The following is a 19,097-nucleotide window of genomic DNA, read 5'->3' as shown; positions in this document are numbered from 1 at the left end:
TCTTCTCTCCAAGCTTTTTTTCTTTGCCGACTGTTGTCCAGATTCTCCAAGGGTAGTTAGGCGGCTTTTAGTAAAATCACTTCAGTTCTTCTCGATCCTGCATCTGCCTGGTCAATCTGCATGACCTTTTGGACCTAGCAGATTTCTGCACACCTGAACTCAAATTTACACGTTGGCTCCTCGAAAGTATAGAAATTCACCCCATAACCAATGCATGAAACGAGTCTTATCAAATAGCATACCAACAATCAAGCACTTCTAAACTACGTTAAAGATATAATAGCAAGGGAAAGAACAACACTATATTATTAGCCAAAAACATAATGTATAAACATCAAGCACATTGTTGGTAACAAAACATAAGGATTCCATGGTATAGAAACATCCATACAAGCCTAAATTACAACTTGGAACAACAACATTGAGAGTTTTAACCTAAACACATGGCAGATTTTGCAATAAAAACCATAGAAATCATGCTCTCGTTGAGTGGAATTGGAATTTGGAGACGGGTCGTCGGAATGTTGGCCGGAATTTCTTCCTTCTCTTCTTCCTCATCTTTCTCTCTCTTGTCCTCTCTATTTTCTCATCCGGAATGTCTGAATAAATCTCCCAAAACTGCCTCCCAATTATTTGAAAACTGAAAACTGGCGGTTCCTACATCAACGCACCCAGCCAAGTGAATTATTGGGCATGAAAATCACCCGGCCGCGTGGATAATTTTCAGCCTCTTCTGTTTCTTCGTCACTTAACATTGCACCCGACCGTGTGCCTAGTGGCACGAGGCACTTGGCCGGGTGGAGGCCTCAAAGCTAGTTTTCATGTCCGTTTTCACCATCCATTCCGCGTCCTACACCAAAAACACACTTTTTGCAAACATCACTTCACATAAATCAAGTAAAGCTATGGGAATAAAGATAAATATTTGATTCACATCAATACCCAAAAAAAGTAAATTATTGTTTTGCCCTCTAAACAATGTCAGATGGCCAATTCCGACACAAAACAATTTTGGCACCTTTATGGCGTCGTCGATGTCTATTACTGGAATTGCATCACTTTATTTTGTTTGACGGTAGAATAGGAATCGGCATGCTCATATAGAACGATCTAGTTCGTTCATGACCATAGATGAAACAATTGTTCACAAATTTAGTGAAAACATGTTGAGACAATTTGATTCAATGCATAAAGTTTAGCATATGCTTTCCTATATAAGCGGTCCCAACAGTTATTATGGCGGATTGTGACTCATTTTATACAATGCATAAAGTTTAGCATAAGCTTTCCTATATATGCGGTCCCAACAGTTATTGTGGCGGATTGTGATTACCACGTGCGTTTCCCATTTTTTCCACCAAATACAAAGGTTAGCTTGGCATGTTGAGACACATTTTGTGCAATGCACAAGTTTTTATCACATGTATTCCTACTTAGAATGGTGGTTGTCACACATTGTTACCAAATCATATAGTCAATTGTAGTCAATGTTAACAATAGTATATGTATATATATACAAGGATTAAAATTAACCATGACACATCACAACCCCACTACTAAACATGAATATCAACCAAATCAACACCAAGTTGATCAAACCAATAACCCCAACTCCCCAAAACCTCAAGAACTACCACATTTCCTTCCTAGATCAGCATGTTGTGAAGAAGTACATTGCCGTTGTTCTCTACTACCAATCGGCCCCCGACAACGGCCGGTTGGAAGACTCGCTCGCCGAAACCCTAGTCCACTTCTACCCTCTCGCCGGAAGATACATCAAGACCGATCTCACGGTGGATTGCAGCGACCAAGGCGCCGAGTTTATCGAAGCAGAGGCACGAGGCGACGTTCGAGTCACGGATCTTATCGGGAAGACCGACACCATCCACCTCTGTCCAGAGCAATACTTTGGTCTGGACGAAGGTGTTGATGATCCGCTCCTCTCGATCCAGGTCACGCGTTTCTCGTGTGGCGGGGCCACCATCGCAGTCAGCGTTTCACATAGGGTTTTCGACGTGTCATCTCTGGAGACATTCCTTTCTGCGTGGTCGAGCGCTAGTAAAACGGGTGGAGGAGTCGCCCCGGTCATCCCATCTTTCGCGCTCGCCTCGTTGCTTCCAAACAAGGACGAAAAATTCGGGCTGGATTCCAACAAGTGTCAAGGAAAGGAGCAAAAGATTGCTGTGAAGCGGCTTTTGTTCGAAAAAAGGGCCTTGACGAGGCTCACGAGTGAGAGAAGTACAACTATAGTCTCTTCTTGCTACAAAAAACTTACTACCTCCGTATTTTAAAATAGAAACTATTTTCATTTTGGACTGTCGCTTAAAAATAGAAACTTTAGAATCTTTCTATATTTGGACGTGGACCTCACAATCCACTAACACTACTTTTTCTCTTCCTCTCTCTTACTTTATTCATTTTTTTCATTTTCTTTCTTACTTTACCAATTTTTCTCTCTTACTTTATCAATTGTGCATTAAACCCCGTGCCATTTCAAATGTTTCTATTTTTCAAATACGGAGGTAGTATCTTTTAAGGACATAAAAATTGAGACGTAATTACTAGCATTTGGAAAATTTTAAAAATAACCATAATTTAGAACGCAAAAGAAAACGTCCCTAAGTTGAGGCCAAATTATCTTAATACGCTTTTATTTGTATCCCCTGATTTTAGTTGGGACACTAACAATAAGGACACTTTATGAAGCGTTGGTGGTATAATTAGACAAATAAATTAACGTCCTTAATAGCATTAAAAAGTGTCCTTATCTGATTTTTTGTTGTTGCAGCGTCTGGCGTCCGTGCTGCTTGTGCCGTCATAGCAAAAGCCCTGATCCGTCTTGACCGGACGACACATGGAAAAAGCAGAGACTTCGTCGTGTTTCAGCCAATCAACATGCGGGGGAGAACCGGCGTTCCGTCTCCTAAAAACGCCTGTGGGAACATGTCGTTTGGCTCGTTCACGCGGCGCGTTTCTGCTAAGGAGGAGGTCGGGATAGGGGAGCTCGTGGGCCTGATCGGGGACGGTGTGCGGAGGGGCATTGCGGAATACACGGAGATACTGTGCCCGGATCGAGACGGGCGCGATGTCATCATACATGTACGCAACAAGAATATAAAAGAGGTGTTTAAATCTGAGACCTTTGTGGTTTCTTTCACAGATTGGAGCAAGTTTGGATTCTATGAAGTGGATTTTGGGTGGGGGAGGCCCATTTGGAGCGGCGTTGGGCCGCAGCGGCCGCGTGGGAACCAGACTATAATGATGAGAAGCAAAGAGGGAGATGGGATTGAGGCGTGGGTGCACTTGAATGAGGATGACATGGATTTGTTTGAGCAAGATGTGGAGATCAAGTTATTTATGTCGTAAAATATTTAGTAATGTTTTTATGAATTCACTGTTCGAATAAGTTTTGTAACCTGTGTTTCTTACAATTATGGTGGTGGTCATGGTAGTAGTAGTATTATTATCATTTTTATGTGTTATGTTAAGTTTTCACAATTGTATGAAAATAAAACAAGTTTTCATAAACATAATGAGTTTTTAGTTTTACAAGTATAATAAATTTGATGTCAAAGTTCTATAAAAATGATCAAACCCAAAGAGAATCTCATAAAAACTTTAAAGTGCTCCGTCCGTCCTTATTAATTGGCACTAGTTGTCTTGACACAAATTTTAAGAAATGTAGTAGAGACAAGGTGGAAAAAGTTAGTGGAACGTGAATCCTACTTTTATATATTAATTTTATAATAAAAATGTGAGTGAAATGAGTTAGTGGAATATGAGATCTATTACCAAAAGTAATAAAAAGTAAAGGTGTTAACTAATGGGGAACGGACGAAAAAGAAAATTGGTATCACTTAATGAGGGACGGAGGAAGTAATTTATTAACAAATCAAAACTGTAAAATTTATTTTCTCCACTATTTATGTGAGATCCATATATATAAACCGTGGCAACTAAAAAGGAAACAATGGGAAATACAAAAAATCAAAATAAATTCAAAAAATAATAAAATGATGTTTTCGTCCCTCAAACAATCTCCGATTGATGGAGTGCTTAGTTGGTTCCTCAGCCCATTTCACAAATTCAGTTTGAATTAAGGCTACGTTTGATACACGGAATTGGAGGTGTGGAATTGAAATTAGAGCATTCAATTCCAAATTTAGTATTTGATATCATAAAAATTTTTGAATTTAGAATTGAATTTCAATTTCACAATTTGAATTCCATATCAAAAGTAGTAGAATTCCAAATATTTATTACATTACACACACTGAACACATTCACACACACACACACTTCACATACTTCACACACTACACACATTTCACACGCACTACACAAATTTCACGCATTTCACAAACTACCCACATTTCACACACTACACACACTACAAACATTTCACACACACTACACGCTACAAACACTACACACACTTCACACACTTCACACATTTCACACACTACACGCATTTCACACACTACAAGCATTTCACACACACTTCACACACTACACAAATTTCATGCATTTCACACACTACACACATTTCACACACTACACACAATACATACATTTAACACACTTCACACATTTCAAGCATCAATTTTTGGAATTTTTTCAGATTTTTTCATCTGAACTGAACCGCATCGAAACGTTTAAATTTTCAAAAAGTTAAACTGAACCAAATTTGAAATTTTAGTTTGTGTCTAATGTGTGTAGTATGTGTATTTTGTGTAAAATTTGTGTAGTGTGTGTATTTTGTGTGTAACGTGTGTAGTATGTTTATTTGTGTATAGTGTATGTAGTGTTTATTTTGTGTATATCATGTGTAGTGTGTACAATATGTGGAGTGTATTTTTTTATAGTGTGTGTATATTGTGTGTAGTGTGTATAATTTGTGTATAATGTGTGTAATTTGTGTGTAGTGTGTGTATATTGTGTGTAGTGTATGTAATTTGTATGTAACGTGTGTAGTGTTGGTATTTTGTGTATAGTTTGTACAGTGTGTGTATAGTGTGTGCAGTGTGTGTAGTGTGTATTTTATGTGTAGTGTGTTTATTTTGTGTATCGTGTGTGCAGTGTGTGTACTGTGTTTGTGTTTGTAATGTTATGTAGTATGTGTATTTTGTGTATAGCCTGTGTAGAATGTGCGGTGTGAAGTGAATATTTTGTGTGTCTGTGTGAGTATAATATTACTAGTATATTATAAAATTTGTTATGAAAATAGAAATATTACTATTATTATTTAATAAATGTAATTGAAGCTTATAACTTATTTAATAAATCTAATTGATATTTATCACTGAAAGTAAAAATTTAATGTATATGCAATATTTATGAAGTCCTCCCTCCGTCCATTCAAGATATCTACCATTCAAAATGTATATGCAATTACTTAAATATATAAATTATTTTATTTATATATCTTAACTTTTTTATGTCGTACAGTATTCCGCCATTCATATTACTAGTATATTATAAAATTTGTTATGAAAATAGAAATTACTCCCTCCGTCCCTGAAAATTTGTCCCAACTTTCCATTTTCGGCCGTCCCCCAAAATTTGTCTCATTTCACTTTTACCATTTTCGGTAGTGGGCCTCATATTCCACTAACTCATTCCTACTCACATTTTATTATAAAACTAATATATAAAAGTAGGTCCCACAATCCACTAACTTTTTCAACTCACTTTTCATTATATTTCTTAAAACCCGTGCCCGGTCAAACCGGGACGAATTTTGGGGGACGGAGGGAGTAACTGTTATTATTTAAAAAATGTAATAAATCTAATTGATATTTATGACAGAAAGTAAAAGTTTAAATGTATATACGGGGTATGCAAGTGGCCCGCTAAGAGGAGGAGAAGGGTTTCGTCATTGTTACCATATTTGTCCACTTTATTATAGGTGCACAAACCTCAAGTTCTGCCTCCCTAAACCCCAACCAACTTTCCCTCCACAAATTCTACGTTTCAACAAAATGTCTACTGAATTTCCCGCTGACGTAACCGTGAAGCCGCTTGAGAAATCCAGCCACACCAGTAAGCACATTCTCAACAAATTTAAACATGTGAATCACTTTATTTTTTTATTTGTGAAAAAATGGGCTGTTTTTTTTTTATTGGTGGGAATTTTCAGACAGGTGGGACAAATGGTGGGCGGAAGGTTCAACGCCTTGGGATTTGGGGGGCCCTACCCCAGTCCTTGTACACCTTCACAGCACTGGATCCCTTCCCATAGGCAGAGCTCTTGTTCCTGGCTGCGGCAGTGTAAGTCTCTCTCTATGTTTGAGTTTCTGGAAGAGTTTAATTTCATATTCAATTGAAAGTATTATATATATATATATATTAGAGGAATGATATACTACAGGCTTTATGTGAGCACCACTCTCATTCAACGCACGTTTAGGCTTGTTTGTTTCTTCATATATTTAGTTTGATTTACATTAAAAAAATGTCATTGAACTTTTTAATTTCACAAAATTCATAAAAATCAAAGCTTGATCTGTTATTTTATTTGTTTATTTAAAATTATACAAAAAACGAGCAAATCGAGCTTTGATTTTTATGAATTTTGTGAAATTAATTTTTTTTTAATGTATTAGAATGAAACTAAATATATAAATTGAAACACGTCGAACGAGAATGGTGCTCACATACATAAAATATGTAGCATATCATTCCTCGTGTATATTATATACTCCTATCAATTATGAATGGTAAACATTGTGTTATAATTCAAGACCAGCTTGTTTGCTCTTGATATTGGATAAAAATTTCATCTTGTAAATAGCAGTCCATTTTCTGGCTTTAAGCAAAAAACTGCAGAATTGTTTATCTTATATGCTTCCAGAGTTAAAATTTATCGATAAACCCAATCCTCAAATGATTAAATTTGGTTTATTCTATCTCCGTCCTTGAAAAATAGAAACTTTTGAAATGACACGGGTTTAATGCATAATTGGTAAATAAGACAGACTTTGGTAAAATAAGAAAGATGAACATAATAAGTATTGGAAGTAGTGTGAGTGGATTGTGGGGTCCACTTCCTAAAATAGAAAGTTTCTATTTTTAAGAGACATACTAAAATGGAAATAGTTTCTATTTTTAAAGGACGGATTAGTCTCAGATAGCTTACGCATTGTTGCTTGTATGTTGAAGTCAGGAAGAATGTCATCATCATTTTTGAATTGGTGCTTTCATCTTTGTGCTCTCTTCTTCATTTTTCAGTCTCTAATTTGTATATGTGCAGGGTTACGATGTGGTGGAGATGGCCAGTGCCGAGCGCCATGTTGTAGGTCTGGACATATCAGACATTGCCATTAAGAAAGCAATGAAAGTAAGAGATGTATAAAAAAGTTTGCAACTTTCCTTGTAGATGTGATGAAATGTTATATTGATGCAAATGTACAAAAAGAACTTTTGTAGTAAGTTATTTTGTGTGCCTATATCACTTGATCAATGTATCGATTCCGACAGCTGCTTTTGTCTGTACAATATTTTTCATCGAGAATCCACACTAGTTTTGTGTACACCGTTGCTAATCTTGAGCTATGATGGTTGCATTACATTGCAGTTGAAGTCTGGCTCACCAAAGGCAGAGCACTGTACTTTCTTAAAGAGTGACTTCTTCACATGGTGTCCGGATCAGTTGTTCGATCTCATATTCGATTACACGTAAGTTTCCTCGCCCTCGGGACATGCATTCATGCTGCATTTTCATTAAATTGACCTCCACAGGTTTTTTTGTGCCATTGAACCCGAGCTAAGATCGTCGTGGGCCAAGAAAATGTCCGAGCTTCTGAAGCCAGATGGGGAGCTCATAACATTAATGAATCTGGTTAGTCAAAATTGTTAACCCAAAGTCATTAGATGCGAAAACATTAGGCAAGATTCGTTGTCCTCACATGTACGGTTGGAAAGCTCGTCACGATGAATTATAAATACTAATAACGCAGAAAAAACTTGAATTTATTTGATGCACTTATATCGTTTGCATGCTATTTTTTTTGTCAGATAGATGATCGCGAGGGTGGTCCTCCGTTTAAAGTATCAATTTCCGAGTAATTTCCACTTGTTTTTTCTCTACATTTCAGCGTTGTACTTGTCTGGTGTAGTTTTCATGATTTCGTTTATCTACACAGTTATGAAGAGGTGCTGCATCCTGTTGGTTTCGAAGCAACGTGTATCTCAGACAACGAGTTGGCTATTTCTCGTCGAAAGGTAGATTGATTTCGTGAGGAAGCTCACTCGAGATTTATGACAAAATATGCATACTTATCCATTTTCTCTGCTTCCATGGATGTGAACAAGTCTTGTGATCGAAAACATCATATTTCTGACATTGATCGTTCTTGAACGCATGGCAGGGACACGAGAAGCTAGGGAGATGGAGAAGGAGAAGGGTTTCATCATATTCTGCAGAAAAACACAGGGACGTGTTGACAAGTTGGGGTGCTTGTCTATCTTGTTTCCTTTGTCTCTGCAATGAAAAGAAGGGAGGCAAATAAATGGTTATTCATTGATGAACCATACTTTGATTTATGAAACATACTTTTTGATTTATGAGAACAGAATGAACATCAAAAATGGTACCCGATTTTTTACCGTTGCACGTGCCTGATTTTTTTTTTATACAGCTAGTTAATTTTAGGAATGGAACCTGGAATGAAATAGTTATCATTAAATATCATATGGAGTTATTAAAATTCACAACTTGCAAATGCTGGAGATGTTTGACATATAAGTATGAAATAGATGACTATACTGCATGTTCCAGCTCGTTATTATCACTACGTCCAGAAATATTACATCTTTCCAAACTAAAATGCAAACTCAAGTTTAATTAAAATGCATCTTAGGTTCCCATATAGATTAAAACCACTGTAAAATGAAATATTCTGCAGAAAAGAAACCAGCTTACTTTTCTCAGCAATGAACAGCCATTCCGGAATTAATGAAAGGCGTTCTTTTCCATTTGAAGCATCGTCGTTTTCATCTTGGTTATCTTTCTGGGTGTGCTTCTGTGCGTTATACATATCAGCAACCTGAAATGGCTCCAATCAACTATTAAGAAGAGGAGGCCTGTTCTGGATTCTTATCTTCTCGCACACGAAGTAAATGTGGAAACCTCAGAGAAATTCCCTAGAATAAACAAGATGAGGGGATGCTCCATAATCCAAGGTAATAACGAAGAAATTCAACTGTGGATAAAAATGAATTGTAATTCATGGAAGGAAACATATAGTGCTTTTTAGCAAGCAGAGGAGTTCACAAAAATGCACAACAATAAAATAAAATAGTATGGAATGTAGCATGCAATGGTTTTCACATACTAGAACTTTTAAACAAAGTCACATCTCCGATAATTAACCTACTGTAGCAATGAATACGATTAGATTGTCAAATAATCAAGTCAGTATCTCACTTTATTTTCACTATGGAAGAGTCACATACATTAGTAAGACATTAAATCTTGATTGTTTACTGAAGGAGTTCAACATAAATTTCTCTGGGCAAAATATACTGATAATTGAGCCCACTACCTGTTTAGGACTGTCTTAGTTCAGTCTAGAAGAACGTTCTTCAAGCATAGCTTCAGAAAATCCAGTTCCTAACCAGAAACAAAGGTTCACATACCAATTAGACATCAAATACAAATTCAAACCATCAAGCAGCAACAATTATGTATTTTGTCATGAACATAGAATATTGTCATCAGGATGGCATCAAGTAGAGATATACCAATTTTGCATATGCTTTGGAATTCTTCTTTGTCGTTATCATAACAAGCAAGGAGAAAGGCACCATAGACACCTAGAAGCACATAGTCAACTTCAATGGTAAATCATCCAATCACCTCGTATTGCTTCTTAATATGTGCTTCTTTAGCACCACAAGCCTCAGCAAGTTCCTTGATAATCGAGGATTCCCAAATACCAAGCTCCAAACCCTCATGAGCAGGTGCGATCCTATTCACCAAAAGGTACATAACCGCCAAGAGATCATCAGGCGCTGTTTCCATCACCGTCCTCAACATATTACACACAATGCCCGTGATAACATTAACAACCCTGCCTGACTCCTTAGAGACAGCCTCCAACGTCTTTGCCAAAAACATGAAAGGCACCCGTTTTCCTTGTTCGCTTTGAATTCTACAGCCTTTTTCTTCAACTCCGATACACTCTCCTCTGGCGTAATTGACAACTTCGGCTTCTTCGCCGCCACCAAGCCTTTGTCGGCATTACTACTACTAGTCTGAATTGGATTTGAATCTGAATCTTTCAATCCACCGATTTCACAGGAACTCGAATTCTGCACAATATCTTGATTTTCAGGTGTGTCTTCCTTTTGTGGAAGTAAATCAGGGGTTTGGGATTGGGGTTTAGATGGGCTTTTGCGTTTCGGTGGTGATGATTCTTTAGCCTTGGACGGTTGATTTTTCTTCTTGGAAGCATTGGCCATGAGAAGATCAAAAGATGAGCGGGAAGAGCCGGGCATTGTTCGGGAGGAAGAGAGAGAGAGAGAGAGACGAGGAGCGAGGTGTGGCGGCATGAGCAGAACGAGAACATCAAATTGCCTTCACAGCAAGCTAAGAATCAAAACGACATCGTCGTCTAAATTTCACCTGAAAAATACCAGAGAGAGAAATACCGTCAAAATTCAAATCTACGAATTGCCCACATTCAACATAAAATATGGAGTAGCATGAATGACACTTTTGCCCTCTTTGGAGAGAAAATTATTTATTGATTAAATTAATTAATTCTGTAAATAAAAATATCAAAAAGCTGCATACGGACGAGCATCAATGCAAAACTTTCCAAACACTTCACAATAAAATGCAGATCTTCCCAAATACTCCAATACCAAATTTCTCCCCTGTATAAATATTATAGAAAAAAGAAGATGAACTTAAAAAAAGAAGAAAAAACTTGAGAAAAATTATAGATGGAGTATGGCACAAATTGGCAGTCACAAGACGTCACACCAAAATCGAGGCTGCAATAACAGAATGGTTTCAGATTTTGGAGTTAACAATCAATTTTTGACTCTTGAACAACATGTTTCAGTAATGAATGAAAGCAAATGGAAAATTAAGGGTCATACTAAATTGTCAAATTCAGAGAAGTGAATCAGCAGGAATGATACAAAATCCCAAGAATCTATTTACAAAATATAAAAATAAAAATAAAAATAAAAATAAAAAAGAAATAGAAAAAAGAAGATTTCCATTAGGCAACTGCAGCGGTCTTCCCTGACTCAGAAACAGAATATCTTGGATTCTACCATCAATTTCTTCTTTCAAAGCAGAAACAAAGATGATAGTGTTTGGGTGATGGAATTCATCAGATATTCGCGCAGAATAACAAATAAAATTAAATAGATTGTCACAAGATAAACACAAATATAATGATTTGAACAATTACATATTATATTGCACATTCAGTATTAAAAATACTACCCTTAATATTATGTATAAGCGAGTTTTTAAAAATTATAAATTTCATTTTCTTTTATAATAGTTGAGTTTTTACTCTACGTGCTTCTATGTACTTTTCTTTTTTTTTCCTTTTGTTTACCCTTTTGTTGTTACATTTAATTTTCGATTCTTTCTTCTCATTAGTCGTTTTCGAAAAATGTTTGAACCGTGTATCGTACGAGGGTGGACACTAAAGGTAGTATGCATAGCTATAATTGATTTGATTTTGGTTTCTTTTATGAGATATGATATTGTTGTTCATAACTTATGATTCATGTTTTTCTTTTATTTTATGCTTCTAATATTATGTTTACGTAGTAGTATATTATTAAAGTTTGATAAAAAAAAATATCTTAAACTTATCATTTTTGCTCACGATTCTCATTGTTGCAATAGGGGAAAAAAATTATTTAAAAGTTTGAAAATTATTTTAAACTTATTAAAAATCTAAGAGCATCCACAACCGTGCTCTTGCCAGCGGCACGGTTGTGGGCCCGGGCGGTACTATTCATGCCTGCTCTCTGGCAAGAGCACAATACCCACAACTGTGCTCTTCCGCAAGGACGAGCACAATTAATATAAAATTCAATTAAACAAAAACATTTCCATAATATTAAAATTCATTTAAAAACCACAATAAATATTACAAATTACAAATAAAATTAAAAATTACATAATTAAAATCCTAAAAATAAAAAATTACATAATTAAAATCCTAAAAATTAAAAATTACATAATTAAACTCCTAAAAATTAAAAATTACATAATTAAACTCATAAAAATTGAGATTTAGAGAGTTGTTTAGTATAGTGTCATTTTTTGTGTTTGAAATGAGAGTATTTATAGATGAAAGTATGAATTTTGGGGGTAAAAATAATGAAAAAAAAATAAATTAAAAGTGTGGAAAAAATGGATATATTTTATTAGGAAGTGAGAAAATATTTTTTTTATTAATTTTGAATTTTTCAGATTTTTTCGATTTTATTAAAAAAATAATAATAATAAATGATAAATCAACGGGCCAATCAGAAGCTGCCACGTCGCCACCTCGTGCTCTTGCCGCTGGCACGGACGTGCTCTTAGCTAAGAGCACCACCCTGCCAGCGGCAGGGCGCATCAACGGACGAGCTTCGTCCTTGCCAGCGGCAAGGACGGCGGTGAGCATGCTGCTCACCGCTGCGGATGCTCTAATATCAACCAAGTCATTCAGTATTTTTAATTGAAATTTAAAAACAACAACTTACGCATTTCGTCAGTTTTAGTTACTTTATGGAGTACTACTATTCTAAATTATTTCAAAGATTAAACTTTATAACCATTCGATAAGACGCAATGCCTTCTATAATTTATTTTTATTTTATGAGGGAACTTTATAACAATTCTCTCTCTAATAATAAGATAAAGAGGTAAAGCCCGGATTACTCGTAATTTGGGATTGGACGGACAATCAATATTATTTTAATATAGTGGCCGACAATAATATTCTGTCGGATTTGTATTAAATTGGGGCTCAATTTAATTAGTAATAGTCCAACAGGTTTGACCCAAGTCCAACCTCCATGGATCCCTAACTTGGCTCATTATAACTCAATATAAAAGGAGATTAGAAATGGAATTTAGTAGTAATTAATTCATAATTTCCGTGCTCCCTTTTGGGAGTGGACAAAAATCAGTTTTTGACAAAACTGATATTCTGTCTCATTTCTAATCAAGTTATTTTCGATTTTGACAAGCTTTGCCCACCCAAATGTCATTATCTGAGTTCGGGATGCAGATTAGAAGATTCCTGGTTGAGTACGGAGAGATCTTCATGTGGAGAAGGCGCAAGCAATCGTCGATTCTTTGGAGAATCAGATCGGTAATTCTAAACCGTGGGAATTCATGAACTAGGGTTTTGATTCCTTATTTGTGAATTATATGTGTTATAGCATGCAATTTTGTATTTAACATGTGATAAATTGATCCAATAATCTGTCAAATAAATCCATATGTACGATTTATTTGTGAATGCATGACTTCCGCTGTGCAAGACGCACCAAACCCCAACAGTAGGGGCACACTATGGTGCCACCATAGATAGGATAACAACATAACACCAATATACACCGTTAGATCCGAAAATCCAACGCTCAAGATTGAATTTCACGAACAGAATTGAGATTGTTGTCTAGTGTATTAGGAATTGCTGTCGGTGGCATTTTAGTCATTTCATATAGAATCAAATTGGGTATATCCCCCAAAAATAGCGCAACTCTCCAAATCCCCCCTCTCTATCCCACTCTCTCTCTCCCATACGATGATTACTCTCATTTCGCCGCCTCAATATTCACAAGTCGAAACCCTAGGATTAAATTTCGTGAACAGAACACAGATTGCAGTCTAATGTATTACAAAATTGCTTGTGTGGTAAACTGCAATATTTCCGTGGTAACACTGCAATATTCAATGAATAACACTGCAATCTGATAATGTAAAATTAAATATTTCCTATTTTACTCCTCCGCGTTTTAAGCATAATTAAAATTAGCTACCACATGACAGCTTGACAAGCACACGATTTTCAGATCCAATTACCTAAAATGATGGTATGCTCTAATAATAAAGAGTGTTGTCATTTTAATACATCGATGTATATAAATAAATATATAAATTATTTTTAGTTATATCTCTTTTTTTATTCAAATAAATTACTTAAATATATAAATTATTTTATTTATATATCTTGATTTTTTTCGGTTTCTCGTTTTTTATGTCCTACGGCATTCTGCCATTCATATTACTAGTATATTAGTACAAAATTTGTTATGAAAATAGAAATATTACTATTATTATTTAATAAATGTAATTGAAGCTTATCACTTACAGTACTATATATTCAATAAATCTAATTGATACTATTTATCGTAAAAATTTAAATGTATATACAACACATACGAAGTACTATAATCTTAATAATTAATTATTAATTCCTCCGTGACCTAAATATATGAATTTAAAATTGAGAAAGTAAGAAATATATAAAGAACAGTACGTTAGAGAAAATGATCTCATTAAAGGGAAATAAATTTTTATAAATATAAAGTTTTATTGTTTGGGAATGGACTAAAAATAAAATAATTTTTATTTTTATGGGACAAAGATAGTACTCCGTCCTAGAGCTGGGGAAAAATATCGAAAAAATGATATATCGTATTGAAAAATATCAAAAAATTATTGAATTTTCGATATATCGTAATTTTCGATACGATACGATACCGTATCGTAAGTTTTCGATACGATAACGATATGAATTTCCTTATATCCCGATATATCGTTTTATATCAAATATACGATATATATCGATATTTTTGATATATCGTTTTATATCGAATATACGATATATATCGTATATATCGAAACATATTGAAATTCAATACATATTAAAATTTAAAATTATAAATATATATAAATCCATTTAATTGTACCTGGTTGTGTTGTATTTTGATTATGGAGATAAGAACACTATTAATTAAAATTGTGTTGAAGTTTTATTAATTTTATTGTGTTGAAGTTTTATTAATTTTTGTGTGAATTTTAAGTTTTGAAATTATAATTTTCGATATACAGGTATTAGATACGATATCGATATTGATATTATCCATATCGAAAGTTCGATATATCGAAATTCGATATATCGAAACTTTCGATACGATAATGATATGAAATTCTTTCATATCGATATTTTCGATACAATATACGATACAACGTTTTCGATACGATATCTCGTATCGACCCACCTCTACTCCGTCTGTTTACGAAAAATAGGAAAAAAAGTAAGAGAGAAGTGATGTTAGTGGAATGTGAGGTTCATATTATTAGTAAGAGAGAAGAAAAAAGTAAGAAAGAAGTGACTGAAAACTTTTCCTTTTTAAATATGCTCTATTTTTCGTGGACAACCAAAAATGTCAAATGTGCTCTATTTTTTGTAGACACGGTAGAAGGTTACTTATTCTTAGTTCTTACCATATATTTCCACTTTATTATAGGTGCACAAACCTCCACCACAATCAACTTTTCCTTCTCGAATTCTACGTTTCAACAAAATGTCTACTGAATTTCCCGCATCCAATTTTCCGGTTCCCGCTGATGTAACCGTGAAGCCTCTTGAGAAATCCAGCTCCACCAGTAAGCACATTCTCAACAAATTTTAAAAAATGAAATCTTTTTATTTCTCATTTGAGAAAAAATGGTTTTTTTTTAATGTTTGGTGGGAATTTTCAGATAGGTGGGACAAATGCTGGGAGGAAGGTCTAACGCCTTGGGATTTGGGGGGCCCTACCCCAATCCTTGTTCATCTCCACAGCACTAGATCCCTTCCCATGGGCAGAGCTCTTGTTCCTGGCTGCGGCAGTGTAAGTCTCTCTCTATGTTTGAGTTTGTGGAAGGGTTTTGTTTGGAGGCAGAGACAGTTCATATTCAATTAAAAGGGGTTTAATTTAAGAAAATACTAGGAAATGAAGATAAAACCTAGTACTCCCTCCGTTCTATAGTAGTTGAGATATTTCTTTCTGACACGAAAATTAAGAAAAATTGTGTTAAGTGAGTTAACAATAAAGTAGAAAATGAAAATGGTAGGGAGATGAAGAGATGATAAAGTAAGATAGATTAACATAATGAGAATAAATGTGTTGACTTTTACTAAAAAGTAAAATGTACTCCACTACTATGGAATGGTAAACATTGTGTTATAATTCAAGACCAACTTGTTTGCTCTTGATATTGGATAAAAATTTCATCTTGTAAATAGTAGTCCATTTTCTGGCTCTAAGCAAAAACTGCAGAGTTGTTTATCCTATATGCTTCCAGAGTAAAAAATTTATCTATGAACCTATTCTTTAAATGATTAATTTTGATTTATATTAGTCTCAGAGATTCGACCTCTAGTATCTTTAAAGGCCTGCCCGGTTAGGGTAGTAGGCTTGTGCCGGGGTGTGCTAACCTTGGCCTGGCCATGCCGGTTGACAACTTTATGTATTTTTTGACTGCTCTGTCAATGGTTAGCTTACACATTGTTGCGTGTATGTTGAACTCTCTTGTCAAAAAATACGCGTCAGTTCAATTTTAACACATTAAGGCTTGTATGTTGAACTCTGGAAGAATGTCAGTTCAATCTATCATTTTTTTAGTTTGTGCTTTCATCTCTGTGTTCTCTTTTTCAGTTTTCTGTATCTAGGTTGGCTCTTGATATAAATTTCTATATGTGCAGGGCTACGATGTGGTGGAGATCGCAAGTGCCGAGCGCTATGTTGTAGGTCTGGACATATCAGACATTGCCATTAAGAAAGCAATGGAAGTAAGAGATTTTTCATCTATAAACCAGTAATAAAAAGTTTGCAACTTGGCTTGTAGATGTAAAGAAATGTGATATTAATACAAATTTAGAAAAATACGTTAGAACGTCCTGTTTTGATATCGGTGTAACCATATAACATTTCAACTTTTGAAGTAATTTTGTGTTATTTACTTATTTTCTGTATGCTGTGTGCCTATATCACTTAATCTATGTATCAAATCTGGCAGCTGCTTTTGTCTGTACACACTCGTAATATTTGCATCGAGGTTCTTGTGTGTAATCCACAGTAGGATTTCGTAATCTGTAGTTTTGTCTACAACATTGTTAATCTTCAGCTAAGATTGTTGCATTACATTGTAGTTGAAGTCTGGCTCACCAAAGGCAGAGCACTGTACTTTCTTAAAGACTGACTTCTTCACATGGTGTCCAGATCAGTTGTTCGATCTCATATTTGATTACACGTAAGTTTCCTCGCCCTCGGGACAGGCATTCATATTATTATGCTGTATTTTCGTTAGTGTTCATTAAATTATAATTTGGCCTCTACAGGTTTTTCTGTGCCATTGAACCCGTGCTAAGATCGTCATGGGCCAAGAAAATGTCAGAGCTTCTGAAACCAGATGGGGAGCTCATAACACTAATGTATCCGGTTAGTCAAAATTGTTAACCCAAAGTCCATTGAGCCCGTATATATATAGTGCATAGTCAATTAGTCATTCATTACTTTTCGACACAAGATGTCTTCACCTGAAAGGTGATTTATAACCACACACATTAGGCAAGGTTTATGGTCATCACATGTACGGTTGAAAAGTTTTTGTTACAATGAATATATTACTGATAACGTGAAAATATCTCGAATGCAGACGTATTTATTTGAAGCACTTATATCATTTGCGTAATATTGTTTTTTTCAGATAGATGATCATGAGGGTGGCCCTCCGTTTAAAGTATCAGTTTCCGAGTAAGTTCCACTTTGACTTGATTTCATGAAAACACCTCGTTTTTTCTCTACATTTCAGCTTTGTACTTGTCTTGGTGTACTTCTCACGATTTTTTTTATCTACACAGTTATGAAGAGGTGCTGCATCCTGTTGGTTTCGAAGCAACATGTATTTCAGACAACGAGTTGGCTATTTCTCGTCGAAAGGTAGATTGATTTCATGCGGAAGCTCACTTGCATGTTGCTTGAGATATACTATCTGACAAAATATGCATACTTTAGGTTACAAAGTGATACTTATCCATTTTCTTTGCTTCCATGGATGTGAACGAGTCTTGTGATGAGGGAAGAGCGAAAACATCATATTTCTAGCACATATGCTAAATTTGCAACTAGATCTGAAACATCGTTCTTGAACCCATGGCAGGGACGAGAGAAGTTAGGGAGATGGAGAAGATCTCAATGCGAAGCATCGGTTTAATCATATTCTGTTGATAAACACTGGGATATGCTGCCAAGCTAGCAAGTTATAGGATGAAGTTGCTTGTCTATCTCGTTTCAGTCGTCTCTGCAACGAAAAGGGAAGGAAATAACCGGTTATTCTTTGATTAAACATACTTATAGAAGCATGTTTCCAGATTTATGAGATCATTATAAGAATCCAGAACTAATAAGGTTGTGGACTAATGCTTTAGTTAGTTGTTGGAACATAATTCTGAATTCTTCATAGTTATGCTTCAGAACATTGTAAGTAAATTTTTTGCGGCAAAATCCTATGGTTCTTGTAGATTGTTAATGTGTGATGTGGTTGCAGCTGTTAGCAATCATTTTTGTTTTATAGTACTACAATGGCTATTAATGTGTAATATCCTAACTTTTGACCCATAATTACACTATCCACAATCTTACTACTTACCCAATTCATTCACTACACTCGGCGTGGCGGATCCAGGATCCTAACAGAGGAGGGAGGAGTAACGTCTCAAGCTATCGGAGAGGGCGACGATGGAAAATTAACGCTCAAGTCCATGGTAGCGGGTAGTCGGGGAGGGGCGGTTGCCCCCTCTTACTTAACAATAACAATACCCACAAACCATAGGTAGGAATTGAGCTAGTATAATGACATGATTGCCAAACCTGGACGCATCATTCTCGGTACCGCGCATGTTTCATAATTCTAGTACGAATAGGCGTGTGTTGGTGCTCTCGACGTTTCCCGCCCGATGGTTTGGTAGGTCTAGTATTATGGATTTGTGGTTATCAAATATGTGTGCGGACGTCCTCGGTACTGTACGTGTATGTTGTGTCATTATGTGCATTTTTATCAGAAAAAAAAGTAC

General features: G+C 35.5%; 4 protein-coding genes and 1 long non-coding RNA gene across 6 annotated transcripts; 3 read left to right on the top strand and 2 right to left on the bottom strand.

Annotated features, from left to right (window-relative positions):
• Positions 1-280: 280 nt before the first annotated feature.
• On the bottom strand, positions 281-1,407 carry LOC121781045. The gene is made up of 2 exons (XR_006046127.1): positions 943-1,407; positions 281-850 (listed from the first exon to the last, which is right to left on the bottom strand). It is a non-coding gene; the product is annotated as an uncharacterized LOC121781045 (long non-coding RNA).
• A 137-nt stretch (positions 1,408-1,544) lies between these two features.
• LOC121782908 (pelargonidin 3-O-(6-caffeoylglucoside) 5-O-(6-O-malonylglucoside) 4'''-malonyltransferase) lies at positions 1,545-3,528 on the top strand. The gene is made up of 2 exons (XM_042180905.1): positions 1,545-2,238; positions 2,789-3,528. Exons 1-2 carry the CDS (start codon positions 1,563-1,565, stop codon positions 3,364-3,366), a joined length of 1,254 nt encoding a protein of 417 aa, XP_042036839.1. The 5' UTR covers positions 1,545-1,562; the 3' UTR covers positions 3,367-3,528.
• Positions 3,529-5,981: 2,453 nt separating this feature from the next.
• LOC121782701 (probable thiol methyltransferase 2) lies at positions 5,982-8,510 on the top strand. Its single transcript, XM_042180652.1, has 8 exons — positions 5,982-6,042; positions 6,140-6,270; positions 7,253-7,339; positions 7,577-7,677; positions 7,741-7,840; positions 8,017-8,063; positions 8,145-8,223; positions 8,370-8,510. Exons 1-8 carry the CDS (start codon positions 5,982-5,984, stop codon positions 8,508-8,510), a joined length of 747 nt encoding a protein of 248 aa, XP_042036586.1.
• Positions 8,511-9,565: 1,055 nt separating this feature from the next.
• LOC121782700 (DNA ligase 1-like) lies at positions 9,566-10,500 on the bottom strand. The gene is made up of 4 exons (XM_042180651.1): positions 10,073-10,500; positions 9,860-9,971; positions 9,745-9,816; positions 9,566-9,613 (listed from the first exon to the last, which is right to left on the bottom strand). The coding sequence occupies exons 1-4, from the start codon at positions 10,498-10,500 to the stop codon at positions 9,566-9,568; spliced, it is 660 nt and encodes a 219-aa protein (XP_042036585.1).
• Positions 10,501-15,516: 5,016 nt separating this feature from the next.
• On the top strand, positions 15,517-18,593 carry LOC121781016 (thiocyanate methyltransferase 1-like). 2 transcript variants are annotated; one of them, XM_042178693.1, is made up of 8 exons: positions 15,517-15,646; positions 15,743-15,873; positions 16,728-16,814; positions 17,175-17,275; positions 17,364-17,463; positions 17,732-17,778; positions 17,886-17,964; positions 18,185-18,593. In XM_042178693.1, exons 1-8 carry the CDS (start codon positions 15,565-15,567, stop codon positions 18,236-18,238), a joined length of 681 nt encoding a protein of 226 aa, XP_042034627.1. In that variant the 5' UTR covers positions 15,517-15,564; the 3' UTR covers positions 18,239-18,593. The 2 variants fall into 2 exon arrangements, with proteins under 2 accessions (XP_042034627.1, XP_042034628.1); XM_042178694.1 differs by lacking the exon at positions 18,185-18,593 and adding an exon at positions 18,040-18,177.
• Positions 18,594-19,097: the final 504 nt, after the last annotated feature.

This window comes from Salvia splendens, chromosome 20 (genome assembly GCF_004379255.2).
Source record: "Salvia splendens isolate huo1 chromosome 20, SspV2, whole genome shotgun sequence".
Classification (NCBI taxonomy): domain Eukaryota; kingdom Viridiplantae; phylum Streptophyta; class Magnoliopsida; order Lamiales; family Lamiaceae; genus Salvia; species Salvia splendens.
Note: the sequence above shows the minus strand (reverse complement) of the source record. Positions and strands in the feature narration are given on the sequence as shown.

Bases quoted from the DNA above. Each gene is read 5' to 3' on its own strand.
- LOC121782908 (XM_042180905.1), top strand. From the start codon at position 1,563: ATGAATATCAACCAAATCAACACCAAGTTGATCAAACCAATAACCCCA. The intron at 2,239-2,788 runs GTACAACTATAG...TTGTTGTTGCAG, and splicing joins GAGGCTCACGAGTGAGAGAA to CGTCTGGCGTCCGTGCTGCT.
- LOC121782701 (XM_042180652.1), top strand. From the start codon at position 5,982: ATGTCTACTGAATTTCCCGCTGACGTAACCGTGAAGCCGCTTGAGAAA. The intron at 7,340-7,576 runs GTAAGAGATGTA...ATTACATTGCAG, and splicing joins CCATTAAGAAAGCAATGAAA to TTGAAGTCTGGCTCACCAAA. The intron at 7,841-8,016 runs GTTAGTCAAAAT...TTTTTTTGTCAG, and splicing joins TCATAACATTAATGAATCTG to ATAGATGATCGCGAGGGTGG.
- LOC121782700 (XM_042180651.1), bottom strand. From the start codon at position 10,500: ATGCCCGGCTCTTCCCGCTCATCTTTTGATCTTCTCATGGCCAATGCT. The intron at 9,817-9,859 runs GTGATTGGATGA...ATGTGCTTCTAG, and splicing joins ATATTAAGAAGCAATACGAG to GTGTCTATGGTGCCTTTCTC. The intron at 9,614-9,744 runs GTATATCTCTAC...GTTTCTGGTTAG, and splicing joins CCAAAGCATATGCAAAATTG to GAACTGGATTTTCTGAAGCT.
- LOC121781016 (XM_042178693.1), top strand. From the start codon at position 15,565: ATGTCTACTGAATTTCCCGCATCCAATTTTCCGGTTCCCGCTGATGTA. The intron at 16,815-17,174 runs GTAAGAGATTTT...ATTACATTGTAG, and splicing joins CCATTAAGAAAGCAATGGAA to TTGAAGTCTGGCTCACCAAA. The intron at 17,965-18,184 runs GTAGATTGATTT...AACCCATGGCAG, and splicing joins TGGCTATTTCTCGTCGAAAG to GGACGAGAGAAGTTAGGGAG.